Here is a 16,637-nt window from a genome sequence, read left to right on the forward strand (position 1 = left end):
TACCCCCATCCGCTGTGGAACCTTTTCAAGATAGCATGGGGTGGGCAGGGGATGTGGCACAGTGTGCCGTTGTACAAAGGGGGTGGGTAGGGATGGAATGGGACAGGGGCAGAAGGTTGGTGAGCGTTGCCATGCTTGAAAGGAGAGCATGTTGGGATTGGATAATTTTCGCCTCTCCTACCCAAACTCCTGTTTCTGATGTGGAACAGCACAGGCTAAGTCAGGGGAAATGTGCCAGCAAGTTGCAACCATACAGCAAATTGTCCTTCTTTCTGAGGACTGCAGACTTCAGTCTGGTGTGACTAATCACCAGCTGATTAACTGGGTGACATTCCCCACCCCACTTAATCAATGGGTTTCTTCTTGTTGTTGTTGTTGAGTCGTTTAGTCGTGTCCAACTCTTCGTGACCCCCTGGACCAGAGCACGCCAGGCACTCCTGTCTTCCACTGCCTCCCACAGTTTGGACAAACTCATGCTGGTAGCTTGAGTTTAGTAAAGAGCAAAAACTCTGGGATTTGGGCTGTTGAAGGTTGTGTCACTGTCAGGGCCATGTTGATGTTTCACTCAGTCTTCACTGTATTCCAGTACAACAGCTTTTGCCAGCCTGGTGCCCACCCTCACCCAACATGTTATGGACTGAAATTCCCCATCAGCCCCAGGGGCTGGCAGTAGTTGCAGCCCAACAACATCTGGAGGGCGCCAGGTTGGCATAGTCAGGATTAGAAGATGCTGAGATGGCTTGTGCAGAGTTGGCAGAAATTGTAAGTTACATCTACAGTTACATAATGGGCATCTCTCTTGAAAACCTCGGCAGGGATTTTTCCACTGGGGATAGGCGGTATGCAAATATATTTAAATTTAATTTGCTGCTGAAATACTGGCGAGTTAACCAGTTTTAAAAACCGTTGTCATCCCTCTTGCTGTGTATTATTTATATAGTGTCATCTGTGTGGTTGACACTGTCAAAAATTTACAAGCGGTCCTGTCTCTGTTGTGAGTGAGCTTTCTCCCCCCAACATCAAATGCTGTAAGGATATAAAAGACTCAGCCTGCCGCTTGACCCCATCCCCATTCACCGCAGTCTTGTGCTCCCTAGAATGCTCCCATAACTGCTCTAGGAGGAAGAAGAGGTCAGAGAATGCTTACGTACAGCACCATTTCTGTGTGAGAGAGGGAGAGAGGTCAGACTAGAGGTGGGGGCATAACTGTGCAAGGCCAGGAAACACATTTGAGGAGAGAAATGTGGTACTGGGAAATGTGGTACTGGGAAATTTACGCTTAAGGGAAAGATGGACTCTCGAAGAAGTGAATTGGTGTGCATCTTCTGTTCAGTGAAACTTGTGTAGGAGAGCATCCTGGTTAATCGAAACCTCCTTCTCAACTGGTGTTTGTGTATGGGCTTTGGTGCATTGGCTGATTTAGGGCCTGGACTGGCGTGCAATTCAATGAATTACCTTCCTTACGAGGAATGAGGGAAGACAGGCTGGGAGAGGGCCATTTTTCTAACAACTGGCCCCTTCCTGTGAATTATTGGAATAATAATTTTTGACAAAGGGTGAATAAGGACCGCTTGACAGATCTAATCAAATGGCTGCTCTAGGCCTTGCAGAATCCCCTCTCCCCCATCTTTCTAGGGATGAATTTCTGGTCTTTGTCAGTTTGTATTCCCCTCCTTTTATTCTAAAATGTATGTGTGCATATATATTTTTTAATAGCACAGGAAATGTTACCTTCTTTTGGACATGGTGGATGGGTAGGTCAGTAATCATGGTAGCTAGGTGGATCCTCTGTGTTCAGAAGCATTGTACCTTTCGGGTTACCTTCATACTTCAGTAGATCTGATCCAGCAGGGCTCAATTATTATTTTACTTACTTAACCAAATTTATATACCTTTTGATTGTAGGAAAAACAACCAACCCTCTAAGCAGTTTGCAAAAATGTGAAAACATTAAAAATCTCAGCAAAAAAGCAGTTAAAAGCAAGCATATCAAAGCACTGGAAAGATGAGTTAAAATCAACAGGAGATAAAACAGGTGTAACTTCTCGGTGCCTGGCCCTGGATAGGCTTGCCTAAACTAAAATGTTTTAAGCCGGTGCTGAAGAGAGTACAGCGAATGCACCTGCCTCATCTCAATAGACAGGTAGTTCCAAAGTGTGGGTGCTGCCATGCTAAAAAATAGATTTTCTACAAGTGCTTAGCAGGTGTTATGTGTAGCAGTGCCAGTTCCACTGATCAAATCAGTCAAGTGGGCATATATGGGGTGTGGTGATCCTGCAAGTATACTGGTCCCAAGCTGTTAAAGGCTTTATATAATAGTAGTTACACCTTGAATTTGGTCCCATAGCAAATGGGCGCAACCAGTACAGATATCTGAACAGAGAGGTATTATATACATATTCTGGTGTTCTTGTGACCAATTTAGGTTGGTGTAGGAGTAAGTATGCAAATTTTAAAGCCCCCCCCCCGGTTATATAACACCCAGATTTATTTATTTTTGCTTGATGTAGCATATATGCAGAACTTGCTCCTTGCAGATCCACAAAAATCAACATTTCTCAGACTGTGCGTCAAAGGCCACCACCATTGAGCCTCTGCACTGCAGTCCGCCCCATGGTCATGCAGTAGTCTTTTGACAGGAGGGACGCTAGCAGCAGCAGCAGCAGCAGCAGCTCCTCACATGCACAGCGCATAGGCGCACGGGAGAGGACAGTTAGAGCATGAGGTGAGAGTGGATCTGTAGCAGGCAAAGATGGACGATGAAGAGAGATAACAGTGTAAATTATTTTTTTTTAAAGTAATACAGTGAGCCAGCCCACAATTTGCGTGCATTTAACTTGTTCACCCTCGACTTTATGCATGTGGCAAATTTAAAAATAAAAAGAGGCGGAAAGGGGTTGGGGTTCCGGGAAAAATGACTTTGGCAATCCCCCCCTCCCTCCATTGAACTCAATGGGTTTTGACTATACACAGTTTGGGCTTTAGGTGTGATCCCTGGAACGTAACAAACTCATAAATTGTGGGCTTACTGTAATACCAAACTGGGAATAGAGAAGAAGGGTATAAGAAAAGGAAGGTGCTATAAGAGGAAGAAAAGGGCAACCACAATGATCAAAGGAATGGAGTGAATCCCCTATACCGTATCCCCAAATTCGTGGAAGAGAGCGCTGTTGATGGCTACTAGCCATGACGGTTCTGCTTTGCCTCCGCAGTTGGAGGTAACTGTGCTTCTGAATGCCAGTCGCTGGAAACTGCAGGAGCTGGAGAGTACTCTTGTGCTTGGATCCCGCTTGCAAGTTTCTCACAGGCTGACCACTGTGAGAAAAGGATGTTGGACTAGGCGGGCCATTGGCCTGATCCAGCAGGACTCTTCTAATGCTGTTATGTTCTTATGACAGTAAAATGGGCAGGGATGAGCGATGAAAGAAACAGGCACTTCGGGATGGGAGTAAGGTGCAAGTTAACTGCAGCGATGGCTGATAAGCACTGGTGTCAGCTGGCAGGGAGGGAAAGTGTAAAACCAAAAAGGGTCCATTAGATGCTGATCCTTTCAAGCCAAACCTGTGATTTCCCACGTGTTGTTGGACTGTTAGCTCCCACCATCCCTGGCCCGTGGCCATGCTGACTTCTGGGGATGCTGGGAGGTGGGAGACCAGCAATGTCTAGAAGGCCACAGGGTCCCATTCCTCCATTCTACAACTGTGCACTGGTTACTCTCTTAAAATTCAGCTAGGTCCTTTTCTCAATTCAGATTGAAAATGGTTTGGAGGGATATGTGTCAAAATGCAGTATTTCCAAAAAATGACAGGATAGGTACGGGACAGATATGGATTGTGTTTAATGTAATGTGTCCACAGCTTCCCCAACCTTTGGTGCGATCAAATGAGATGCAGATTAAATGGGAAGGCATGCCCAGTCTGAAAGACTCAGGGTCAGGAAATTGTGCCTAAAATGTGGAAGCTGTTTCCCCAATGCCTCCAGAGTTAAAGTCTCTAGCTGGATTGTGGAACTCCCTGCCACAAGGAAACTGCTGCACCAAAGAATTAAGCCATTTCCGCAGAGGGATTAGACAGCCGCAGGAAATGCTATCAGTGTTTACCAGCCTATATTGTACCTATTCTCCAGATGTCGCCATTTTGTGGTTGACTCTGCCCCTTGCACCACCATTTTGTGACTGGGCACAAGCAGACCCAGGGAGCAGTGGGGCAGAGTAGAACTTTTCGAGAACCTGTCCCTTGCTCTAAAATATACCGATTTTGTACTTCCTACAGACACGATAATGCCTTTAGTTGTGGTATAAAACCCTAAAACTGTCTCTCACAGCTGGATAAATCTTTACTATGAACGATTTTAATTCCCTTATATGTAAATTGCTTTGAGACGGTGGGTTAGAAGACAATTAATAAATTAATTCTAGTAATGATAATGGCAACCAATAAACCTTCAATGGAGAATTCAAGATCCTTTTGTTAGTCAAACTCTTCTGGGTGCAGGAAGAGGAAGCCTCCTAGCAGAGGCCAGCGGGAGCTGAGGCACTTGGGTGTGGGGCAGAATTTCTTGCAGGAGGTTGGAAGAGGATACACCAGAATCCAAGAGGTTTGGGGCAGGGTGAGGGTAGGAAGTGCTGCTAGGTCTTTCAAAGACTCTAAGCCCAGGTCCATGGCACAAATTACTTGCATTTGCTAATTCAAATGTATGTATGCAATCACACACATTTGAAGGAAATAAGATTCTCTGGTCCCAGGACTCTGTGTATTGGCCCCTCTCTGCAAACTAAGGGGCTGGAGTCTCACCTTTTGTTGGGGGCTCAGCTCCCCTGTAAGCAAAGGTTCTTTAAAAAAAAAGTTTATAAAGGAGAGAAGGTGAAGGAGATCTGGGTCTGGTGCAGAATCCATGGGGCTCAGCCACCCCCTAACAGCTGTGTGTGTGAGAGCCAAGCATGGATGACTTGTCAGAAGAGATGGGGGGGGGGGGTTCATCCACACTTCATCTTGTTGCAATGGGGCTCCCTGCCCTCACCATACGCCACCCCAATAAGCGGGCCTCATGGTAGCCTTGCGGTGGTGTGGGGAGGGCTGTAAGATCCGTGACAGAGCAGCTGCCTTGTGTGCAGAAGGTCCTGGGTTCAATCCCCATTGTCACCTCCAGGTAGGGTTGGGAGAGACTCCCTGCCTGAATCTCTGGAGAGCCACTACTGCCAGTCCGTGTAAACAAGACTGAGCTAGACAGACCTAGCTTCCCATGTTCTTCTCTATTCCAGCCCTTCATTCTGAATGATGAGGGCTAGAATCTTGCTTTATTCTTAGGGGATTTGGCTGCAGCTCAGTGACAGAGCATCTGCTTCGCGTGCAGGTGCCAGGTTCAATCCCCGACAGCATCTCCGGGTTGGGGTAGGAGAGACCCCCTATCTGAAACCCTGGAGAGCCGTTGCTGGCAGTCAGAGTGGGAAATTCTGAGCTAGATGGACTCCAGTGGTCTGACTCAATATCAGCTTCTTTCATTTTAAACCATGGAAACAACATAAAGGCTGTGTGTGTGTGTGTGTGTGTGTATTCCCTTCCCCACCCCACAGGACTGTAACCCTGGCCTGATTTAGTCCTTGCAGCTGGCTTTAAGCCTTAGAAACCCCTTGTCTTGTTTGACCCTTCAAGAGGCCTATAGAGAATATAGGAACATGGGGTCCTGGACGTGTGGGTTCCCCACCAAAGTCACAGTGTCCACAGCTGTTGGCTGGAGCTCACTGCACTATTTACCGTATTTTCCGCTCCATAAGACGCACCAGACCACAAGACGCACCTAGTTTGTGGAGGAGCAAAACTAGAAAAAAAATATATTCTGAATCTCAGAAGCCAGAACAGCAAGAGGGATCGCTGCGCAGTGAAAGCAGCAATCCCTCTTGCTGTTCTGGCTTCTGGGATAGCGGTGCAGCCTGCATTCGCTCCGTAAGACGCACACACATTTCCCCTTACTTTTTAGGAGGGAAAAAGTGAGTCTTATAGAGCAAAAAATACGGTAGTTCAACACATGCCCTATCCTAAACTGTCGGATTGTGATTTTTTAAGGTTGCTAACGCATCTTCTCTTTGGAGTGGGGAGAGTTCCTCCCGGGACAGAGCCGGGCCTGGCATGTGGTGTGGTGGGCGCAGATCTCCTGGGGCTCATCGGATCACCCGCCCTCACCTTTCTGCAGGGGACTGCTGTGGTGCTTCTAATCCCATCAGAGAGGTGACCTAAGAGGCCTGTCCTGACACAAGCCGCCTCCTCCCAATCCAATTAACCTGAGCGCCAGACCAAGGGCTGATAGAGGGCGTGAGGAGGAGGAGGGAGAAGGAGCCACTAGGGGGTGCTGTGCTGCAGGCCTGAGCAAGGGATATTTAGCAGCGTCTTTTCGGCAGAGCTGCATCGTTGGGGCTCAGTGAGAGCCTGCCGTGGTTGTGCAAAGCTCACTGCGGCGAGGTTTCCGCCATCCCTGCACTTTTTAAGCAGGTGTCTGGCCCCTTCAAAACCCTTTCCCCTAATAACTAGGAGGCCTCTTCTTTTCCCCCGCTTCCTTCACCTTCTGCCCCTTATTCTTCTTCCTTTCTCCCTGCCTCCAGGAAAAGCCCCATTGTCGCTTAGCACCCCAAAGTGCCTCCTTTCCGCGTGATAAGGGCGCCACCTGGTGCCTGCTCATGACACCTGCAGCTCCACAAGGACATGGTCTCGTTCTGTTCCAGGACTCAGGAGTTCTGCCCCATCCCCTCCCCCACACCTCCCCATGTGTCCTAATCTAAGCAGAACTCCACTTTGTATCCGGAAAACCTGGGGTTGGGCTCTCTCCAACCCCATACTGCCCCAGAGAAACAAGGCGCCCGGGGTTCTGGAACATCTCTTTTGTTAACCCATTGTGCCCCGTTCTTCCTCCAGATTACCGGATTTTCCCTGCTCCTCGCCCTTTCGCCTCTTTGCTCTCCCTTCCCAAAGAATCCAGGAGACCTTGCTCCTAGAATAATAATAATATGCCTCCCCCTCTTCCCTAAGAGCCCAAGCTCCCAGCTCTCCCCCAACTCCTCCCTGCTCCCCTCTGCCCTAACCTCCTCTGCTCTCTTGAGAACCCAGGCGTCCTGGCGTCCTTCCCCAGCGCCGCCCCCCAACCTCCACACACACACACACACACACACACACACATACACAAAAACACACACCGGAAGTCCAGGTGCCTCCCCCTTTCCCGTTTTCTGCCTGCCTGATGAAGGATGCTCAAGAGGGATGGAGCCCCTCAACCCCGCTAGCTTTCCCTCCCTCCCCCCGCTCCAAAAGCCAAACCTGAGCCCAACCACCCGGGACCAGAGAGCGGGGGATCATTGCCTTCTAGCAAGGCAGGAATAGCAAGACTCCATCCTTTCCAGAGGGAAAAACCTCCTTTCTTCGCCGCCGTGCCTCCTTGGCCCCATCAGGCACGTAGAACCCGAACCCGGCTCCATCTGGGCAGCCGTCTGCCTCGCCATCCGCTGCGAGCGAAGGAGAGAGGGGGGAGGCAGTCTGCGTGAGTGTGTGTGTGTGTGGAACGGGGGGGGGGGGCAGAGAGAAGCTCAGGGATGCTGGGAGTCACAAACAGCCTTTAGCCCCGAAGGGAGGGGGTGCAAACAGTGCTTTCTCGCCGGGGTGGATCGGGCCCCTTGCCCATCGGTGGTCCCCCCAGAGGTGAGCGGAGAGGGATCGCCGGCATCCATCCATCCGCTGGCCTCCAAATCTATTCCTCCCTCGGTGGAAATTTCCTATTCCACCTGTTTTTCTTTTCCTTCCCTCCCCCTCCTCCTTCCCCCTCCCTCTTTTTTCTTCTTCTCCACCCCCCCCCCCTTCTCATTGAATTCTTTCTGGCCCATTGAGCACACAGAGAGAGGGAGATTGTTTGGCTTCCCTCCCTGCATCTTTTCCGTCCACCTGACGGGGAGCAAGCGAAGGAGGCAGAGAGCGTGAGGGTGGCATGATGATGGTGGTGAGGACGGCAGGGTCCTAAGCAGCCTGCTTGCTCCTTCCACCTCCTTCTGCCAGAGGGGGACATTGTGCCCCCCACCCCATCCAGAGAGAGAGGCGGGTCTGCATCCCGGCAGAGGGGAGCCGAGAGAAAGGGGGCACAGGGGGGAACAATGCCCCCTTTCCCCTAATATTTGCCTGGTGAATTTAAAACCCCTTCCCCGTCCCCTAAAATATATTTTGGTCTTGCTCTGCCAGTTTAGGTGGTCTTAAAAGGAAAATATTGGGGGAGGTATACAAAGAACTTGAAGGGGGCATTCTCCCTGTTTCTCCACCCTCCTGCCACCCTCTGGAGCGTCGCCCCAGGGGGCATCATGTTTGTGTCCGTGTGGTATGCCAAGAAAATGGGGCGAAGGTTTATTAGCAACGTCCGGAAGGCGAAGAGGCAAAGGCACCTGCTCACGGTACGGGGTTTGGGGGGGGAGCGGGCTGGAGGGGGAGCACCCCTGTCATGGCATTGGAGTGGGTGGGATGGGTGAACATGGGGAGGGAGAGAAATCTCAGTTTTGCTTGGGAGGGGCGTATCAGCAGCAGGGAGGAATAGTGAGGGGGCTGGAGGAGGGGAAAGGGTGGAGTTAGGGGTCTCTGTGGAGTTTGGGGTTAAAAAGTGGGGCATGGTTCAAAGCCACTAGGGCTGCAGCTTGTATTTTTTTGGGGGGGGTGTACAAGCCAGATAGTTTGGGGTGGGGGAAAGTAAGAAATTGGTTGGAGGAAGGAACAGGGTACTTTTTTTGGGGGGGGGGAGACAGAGTTCTAGGCGCAAGGGGGAGAGACAGGGTGTGACATGATAGGGACTTCAGAGGACAGTGAAAAGGGGCAATGGTGGGACCTAGGACTCCTGGGTTGGGGGGGGGCTGAGGGGGAGGTATGCCTATGGGAAGGGAGCCAGGACTCCAAGGCTAATGAGGGGAGGTGAATTTTTTATTTTCTCCTGGGGTTGATTGGGTTGCAAGACAGCGAGTGAGTGGGAGGTAACCCGGACTCCTGGGTTCTCTGGGAGGTCTGAGCTCCATGGGGCGGGATGGGGGTGGCTTTGGGGTAATGGTGGTAAACAAATGGTTTTCTGTCTGCGTGGGTGGGTGGGAACAGACACAAGGCAGAACGTCCTTTTCCTCTCAGCCCATCTGGCTCTTCGCTCTGGGCCCAGGCCCATAGATGGCCTTGTCCTTAACCCCCCCAACTAATAAATGATACAAGGATTCCCAGGGGTGCAGGATAAGATGGCTGGGAAGGAGATAAAAGTCAGGAGTGGGGCAGCATTTGAGGGTCTTAGCAGAGCCTTAGGGTTCTGGAAAGTCTGTATTGGAGGGGTGTCCCTGTGGTTGAGTTGGAATGCAAGGAGATTAAGAGGGGCTGAAATAGTGGGGTTAGGGGGCTTCATGATAGTCAGGGCATTGGGGGTGTGGGTCAGGAGGGGCTGTAGATGTTCTTCAGAAGGCCCATCTCATCTGGAACTCAAAGTGGGGTGTGAGGGTCTGTGAATAAACTAACCATGACTGGGATTTTTCTGGAAAGGATAGAAGATGAAAATTTGTGACCTGGACAACAGAATATTGGGGTGCAGGGTATTTATATGTGCGTCTGACTGGATGTGGATGGGTTGCAAGGGATACCCCCAGGAAAAGCACAGGTCATCTCCTAGATAATTATCTAGGGGTGGATGATTTGGGGTGGGGGTGGGGAGTAGTCCTTTGGCCAGGAATATTGGAGGGTCAGGATTAGAGGGCTGTCAGCCCTTTCAGTTCCCTTTGGGATCTATGTGAAGTAAGCAGTGTGTGTATATATATGAGTGTGTTGGGGGAGCAGGGGAGGGGGGAGGTTGTGCGTCAGCTTTATAGACAGATGGCGTCAGTGTTTATACTGTAAATTTTCCTGAGTTATGAATGGGAGAGTGAAGAAGGACTTTCATGACTTGGGTTCCTGATCAGTTCAGTTTGTTTTTTATGTGCTTTGCTTTTTAATAAAGGGGGGGGGGGAGAGAGAGCCACCCTTCCCTTCCCCTCCATTCCCTTTTTGTAGAAGCATTGCAGTTGTTAAAAAAAAGGTGAATGAATCCTAGCGTCTGATCCCTGTGTGCTACACTCATCCTTGGGCTGCCACCCCCCAAACTAGGCTCTGCTGCCCCAGCTTGACCCTGCCTATCAGGACTACAGCCAGTTGTGTCACCCCATCCCAACTTAATTTAGATCCTCCCTATCCAGGCTTCCCCCCCCCCAAGGCTCCTAGCAAGACTGCAGCGGCCAGCACCACCATGTTCCTTCTGGAAACGGCATTGCCTCCTGTTGTCGTGGCCTTTTCTAGATCCCTCCATGCCCAGCTGGCAGGGCCGGCTCTGGATCCCGAAGGAGGGTGCATTTAGAAGATTAAAGGCCCCCAATTTGCCTTGGCAGACCTTCCCTGGGATTGCTGCATTGCCTGGCAGGGGGATGGACGCAGCTGCGGAAGGCCTGCTCTGTGGAGATGTGTGTGTGCGGTGGGGGGAGAAGGGCAGCCGTCCTTAAAGGAGGCCTTTTGCCTGCTGGAGCTAGGAATTTGGTCCTTGGCACAACTGTTGCCCATGACTTGAGCAGAATTCAGGGGTCTACCTGCTTGTTTATGGGGTGCAGGGAGAGCTGTGAGGGGTTTTTTGGGGGGGTATTGGTGCCCTCTGAATGCCACTTTAAAATGCAGCCATCTTGACATAGGAGACCCTTGTTCGGGATGCAACCTCTCACCCCACCCTGTTTTAGATAGCTAACCCTACGTTCTCTTTCTGAGTCTGAGAGCTGGTGCTGATGTTGTGACATGTGGATAATGCTCCCCTCTCCTGTGGCAATTGCAGAGTAATCGGAGGACTGGGGAAATGTGGAAGGAAGGAGGGGTCAGAACTCTGGCAGATAAGCTGCCTTGCTTGCAGGTTCAGTTCTTGGCATTTCCTGGGTGAGCTGTGAATGAAGGTCCCCTGCCCAAGACTCTGGAGAGCCACAGCTTGTCAGCGTAGACTATACAGCCTTAGATGGACCCCAAGGGTCTGACTCAGTATAAGGCAGCTTCTTAGATTCCTATTACTTCTGCACTATACCTTTAAAGCAGTGTCATTCTTCTTTAAACAGTCATGGCTTCCCCCGCAAAATCCTGGAAACTTTGTGAAGGGTGCCGAGAGTTGTTGGGAGACCCCTGTTCCGCTCACAGAACTACAAATCCCAGAGTGGCTTCACCGTCCATCCCACTTCCCTGGGAACGCTGAGGATTGTAGCTTTGGGAGGGGAATAGAGGTCTCATACCCATTCTCAGCACTCTTAACAAACCACAGCTCCCGGAAATATTCACAGGAAGCCATGTCTTTTTAAACTGGTATCCTAGAGCTTTGCACTTACAGTGCTGGTGGGGCTGTAGCTCAGTGGTAGAGCAGCTGCTTTGCATGCAGAAGGTCCCAGGTTCAGTTCCCGGCAGTGTCTCCAAGTATGGGCTGGGAACGTCCCCTGTCTGAAACCCTGAAGAGCTACTGCCAATGAGAGTTTGCAATGCTGCGCTGGACGGACGAGAGGTTCTGACTTTGTATAAGGCACCTTCTGATATTCCAAGCGGTGTTAGAAACTGGGATATGAAAGCTAGGAGCTCAATGGCACCTTAAACCTAGGTTCTGGGCACAACAACAGAATGTCTAGGCGCACTTTTTTTATAACAAGAATACAAAGCTGAAAACGAATGAACGGCAGCTAAAATATTATGTTCGTTTTTCATTTGGTCTAGTCCTTCCCCTGCCTATCCCGCTAATATTCTTAAGAGGGTCTCTTCTCCATTCTTCAGAGTGTAGCTGGAAGTGGGGAGGCAGAAAAAGGTCCTCCTTTCCTTCCACTCTGCAGTTTTAATCTGAAATCTTAGGTGCAGTACTGCGCCCAGAGCTCAGAAACTGCTCACTCTAATGAAATTCCCTGTCACAAAATGTGCCTAGAACAACGGGAGTTTTGAACACTGATTCCAAGGTTTAATCTGGACCCATGATTCTGTTACTTATATTTTTATAAATATAAATTGATTTTGTTTGTTTGTTTTAACAGTGGTAGTTCTTTATATATATTTAACTGGTTTGTGGGTTTCAGCTATATTTTTACCTATAATTTTATCTGCACGTAGTTTGGAGAGCTTTTTAGTTCAAACGGTTTATCCATTTTCTTAATAAAGAGATGCTTTTCTAAAAAAATCCCCTGCATCTCCAGGGTTGCTGTTGTTGTTTGAATAATAAAAGCATCAAGTAGGAGGTGATGGGGAAAAGCTCTCCCCCCTCTCTCTGCCAGAGACCCTTCAGGGCTCAGAAGGGCTTCCATTCAGAGATGAATCACAGTTATTCCTACTTTATACCTTTCCTGAGATTGCATCAGTTACATTTGTGAACAGGAAAGCAGCCATGAGGGCCTAGTACAGGAAGTTGTGGCTGAAGATTTTGTGTGTGTTTCCGACACAAACTCACTATTTCTCTAAGGGTCTCAACTCCCATCATCCTTGGCCACCCTGAGGCTGGGGCTGGTGGGGCCTGTAGTCTGTGAACATCTTAAGGGTGTCCATGTCGTGGAACACTGGATAGTATCGAGTTAGAACTGGAGAGATGTAGGTTCCATTCCTCACTCAGCCATAAAGCAACCTTGGGCCAGGTGTGCTCTCTCTCTCTTTTACCCTACTAGCCTACCTTACAGGGTTGTTTTTGAGGATAAAAATGGAGCAGAGCTGTATTCCATCCTAAGCGCCTTGGAGGAAAGGTGGCATAAGTAACAGCAGCATAAGTGACCAAATGAATGAATGAATGATAGTTTGCTTGGAGACAGTCAACTTGTGTGTGGGCTATACCTCTGTCTCCTCAAAGTCCCTTCGCAGAAAAATGACGTTGGGCAGGGAGGGGGAGAATTCCTGCCTATTTTTCTGGTTTTTATTTTTTGGGACAAAGGAGCCATCATGCAAGGACTTACCATCATGAGAACCAGATGCTGAGACTGAAGTTGACTAGCTGCCTTAATGAGAACTAGAACTTTAGTGACAGTCAGTGCTGGAGTGTTGGTTTATTTGGAATTCTGATATGCAACATTTCAGAGGTGAGAGCAGAAGGCTTTGGATTTATTTGTTCAGTAAGTTAATCCTGCTGGATCAGGCCAGTGGCCATCTAGTCCAGCGTCTTGTTCTCACACTGGCCAGCCAGATGCCCATGGGAAACCTGGAAGCAGGATTTGAACCCTCCTGTGGTTTCCAGCAACTGGTATTCAAAAGTGTGGCTTCCTCCAGAGCAGAGCTTTTGTGTCCAATCCTCTTTTAAAGGTTGGTGACCACCACTGCCTACTGCATGAGTGAGTTCCGCAGTTTTTACCATGCGTTGCACGAAGAAAGACTTCCTTTTATCTGTCCCAAATCTTCCAGCGTTCAGCCTCGTTGGATGTCCACAAGTTCTAGTGCCGGGAGAAAATAAGAAAAAAACCCTTTCCCAATCCACTTTACGTTGGGTCCTCGTAAGAGAATCTGCAGCTGCCACGCAGGTCTCCTCTGGGGTGGAGGTAGCCGTTTTATACAAAGCTTTTGATGCAGCTGCTGCTGCTGGCATAGACGGGTGGGTGGAGGGGTAACCAGAGGGGGGGGGAGGCTACCATTTTAAAAAAAGAAAGTTAATGAAATGAAATGAAACTTGTCATGTCTTCAGAACAGAACAAGGCAGCCCTCATTAGCAGCTGTAAATAATTCATGCCAAGGCTCCGTTTGGAGCGAAGCGGATTTACTGCCTCCCCACCCCTCCCTGCTGTTCTCCTCTCCGAAGAAGGAAAAAGTGGGTTGCGGGCAGAAAGACTTTTTAAAAATACACCCCCAGGAGATCCAGGGGGCGGTGTTTCTAGAGGGCGGTGCAGCCGGGGAGAGGGGGAGAGGAGGCTGGGAACGAAAGGTCCCTCTTGAGTTTTCTTCTCCGACCTTGGATGCTGCGAGAGTGATGTAACTCCTTAAAATCTGGGCCTTCCCGTGGCCCAAAAAGCACAGCCACATGGGGGGAAGGGTGTCAGCCGCCCTGCCCCTGATCTCCACATGGTCAGCTTTCCTTCCGCATGGCAGACCCTGCAGCCCTGATTCCCCCTGTTTGCTCTCTTCCTGCCTGCCCTGGTTTTAAAATGAAAGCCCTAGAAAATGTGATTGCACAGTAGGATACTTCTGAGCATGTTCAGAATGCTTTTTCTCCTGTGACGCTGCAGAGCTCCCCGTCCATCTTCGGGAATGTACAGGTGAGGTGAGAAGGGATTTCTGGCTGGCTTTTACCTACTTTCATTTTTTAAAAAAGAGAAATTGAATGTGAGGATTAAAGGCTGTGGGTATTGACCGTAGAATGGTTAATGGTTCTGGTCAGCTGAAGGTAACTGCCAGGGATATCTATATGGCTTTTTGTCAGTTCCTTGGGCAGGTTTTTTTTTTTACATAAAGGGGTTTCCTTCACCCACCGCTGACCTCAATACTGACTTCATTGTGATTAGCTCCTGTGGTCTGCATTAAGAGGCATTAAATCTCTTTTCTCTTCTGGTACTTTTAAGCTGTTGGTGTAATTGAACTATAATATATGCGTGTACCGTCTGTGTGTTGTGCTGGTGCACCCTCCTGGTATATCTTTGTGTGTGTGTGGCTAACCTGTGTGTCACCAGTGGCATCTCAAACACAGTAGAAAACTTCTCTGTGTAGACAAATAACAGCAAATCCTGGCATGTAGAAACTTAGTGTGTCAGGGAGAAGGGTTCCAGCGTAGCCCTTCCCTAAGAGGCTGGTTATCTTGTGCTGGTGCATCCTCCAATTATATATATATCATGCGCATCTGTGAGCTGCAGAGAGTGCTGCATCTAAGCTTCCAGTTCTCAGGGAGATGGTTAAACTGTGTGCGGCATCTCACATGCAGCTGAACGCCTCTGTGTAAAAACAAACAAACCTATCAGCAAATCCCTGCATGCAGAAGCTTAGCATGTCAGGGAAAAGTATTCCAGCATAGCCTTCCCCTAAGATGCAAGTTACCTTTACACAGCAGGAACTTTCTGTTGTGAAATATTCAGAATATTCAGTTGTGAAACTCCCCATTTGCAGGTTGAAAGTGGTATTAATTAGATACAGGTTTATCCCTTCCAGAGGATCTAGACCAAACTGATTTTATTTTTTATTTTTTGCTTGAGACAGCATTCTCCTTTTGCTTTGGACCACAACTCCCATCAGCTTCAGCCAGCAGGTTGCCTTAAATGCCCTTTAGCCCTTCTTTTGTCACTCTACAGCAGGGATAATCAGGGGTGATGGGAGTTGTAGTCTTGCAACATCTGGAGAGCAATACTAGTATGCTTTGCACTTCCTAGTCTTGGCCTACATGTGACATCCAGCACAGCCTCCGCTTATACATAATATCTAGCATAGCTCATCTCTCTCCTCACCCTGAGATTCATGAAAACAAATCTTCAAACTGTGCTGGCCAGGGCTGATGGGATTCATAGTCCCCAAAAAAGCTGGGCAGCAGTGAAGGTTGATATAAGATTTGCAGCATAGGCCTCGCAGGCGTGTGTGACTTAGGGATGGACAAGATTCCTGTACACAGAGCTTTGGAGACCTAGGTGTCCTTGTGTTGACGCCATCTTCTCCTGATATCGCCACCATGTTTGTTCAGCTCTGTGCCCGCAGCTTCTTGTGGCATGGCCGGTGTTCCTTGGGACTGTGTGTGTGGGCGTTCTTAGCCTCTTGTGCGCTCAGCCTCTTTGCAGCTGTCGGTCGGGGAGCCACACAATGCCTCTCGTTCTCAGGGCCATGCGTTTGTAGTGCACCTTGTGGCCCAGTGTGCTGTGCTGGTGCAGTGTGCGTCACTGATCGTGTGCTGGTGTGGAGCAGGGAGACGTGGCCTCTTGTGCAGCACCGCAACTCTTCTTTGGAGTAAGTGTGTGCTGTGTTGCCTGGTTGCAGTAATTTACAGGCGATGTGTATTTCATGTTCAATGCCCTGGGGGCCGTGCTTTGCTTGAGGATCTGTGCCATTTGCATGCTCCTTGTATGAGCCAAACACCTGTGGGCTTCCTGTTTTGTGGCTTATGTGTCTCCTGGTTTTGCATGTGGATTGTTTGTGTCTGTTTAGATGTCTACATTCCTGAACCCACATACACACACACTGTAGACAGTTCAACATCAGCAGTACCCTGGTATCCAAGACTGCGTATCTTCCGTCTCTGCGTTATTCTGCGCCATTCACAGCTAAATGTCCTGTATAATGTATGCCGATTAAGTCTGTGTGTGCATGTTTGTGCATAATTTATTCTATTACTGCAGATCATGGGAAGGAGCAAAGTGCTATCCAAGGTGCTGAAGTGTTCTCAGACCCCCCCCCCCGATCCTCCTCAGCCCCCAAGTTTTCAGATGTAGCAAAGAAACCTATTCTTAGGGGCTAGGAACTTGCTTTTTTAAAAAAAGAAAAGAAACCTGTAATTTCAGAGTTAAAGAGCTCTGTTCCCGGTGCCAGATTCTCCATCTGTGCAGCTTGATTGGGGAGCTCGCTGCATTTTGTAGATAACCCCCCTTTCATGACATAGGTGATCAGACATACTTGCTGCGTGACATACATTTCAATGTGGGCCAGTGTGGTGTAGCGGTTAGTGCGTTATCAGGC

At 49.2% G+C, this 16,637-nt stretch overlaps 1 protein-coding gene across 17 annotated transcripts in view; it reads left to right on the forward strand.

Moving 5' to 3' along the window:
- Positions 1-16,637, forward strand: part of DLG4 (discs large MAGUK scaffold protein 4) — a gene marked incomplete at its 5' end in the record, with an annotated part of 130,353 nt that overhangs the window by 85,620 nt on the left and 28,096 nt on the right. The window contains one exon of one of the 17 annotated variants that reach the window (XM_080979685.1): positions 7,578-7,682. The exons of 15 other annotated variants lie outside the window; for them this stretch is intronic. Coding sequence is in view for 1 of the 2 variants with exons in the window: in XM_080979679.1 (XP_080835805.1) it covers positions 8,330-8,419 (90 nt within the window). Of the gene's footprint in view, positions 1-7,577; positions 7,683-7,713; positions 8,420-16,637 lie in introns of those variants that run through there. One more of the 17 variants, XM_080979679.1, reaches the window with a different exon arrangement.

The sequence above is a fragment of the Podarcis pityusensis genome (assembly GCF_964106645.2).
Source record: "Podarcis pityusensis genome assembly, chromosome: 13".
NCBI lineage: Eukaryota > Metazoa > Chordata > Lepidosauria > Squamata > Lacertidae > Podarcis > Podarcis pityusensis.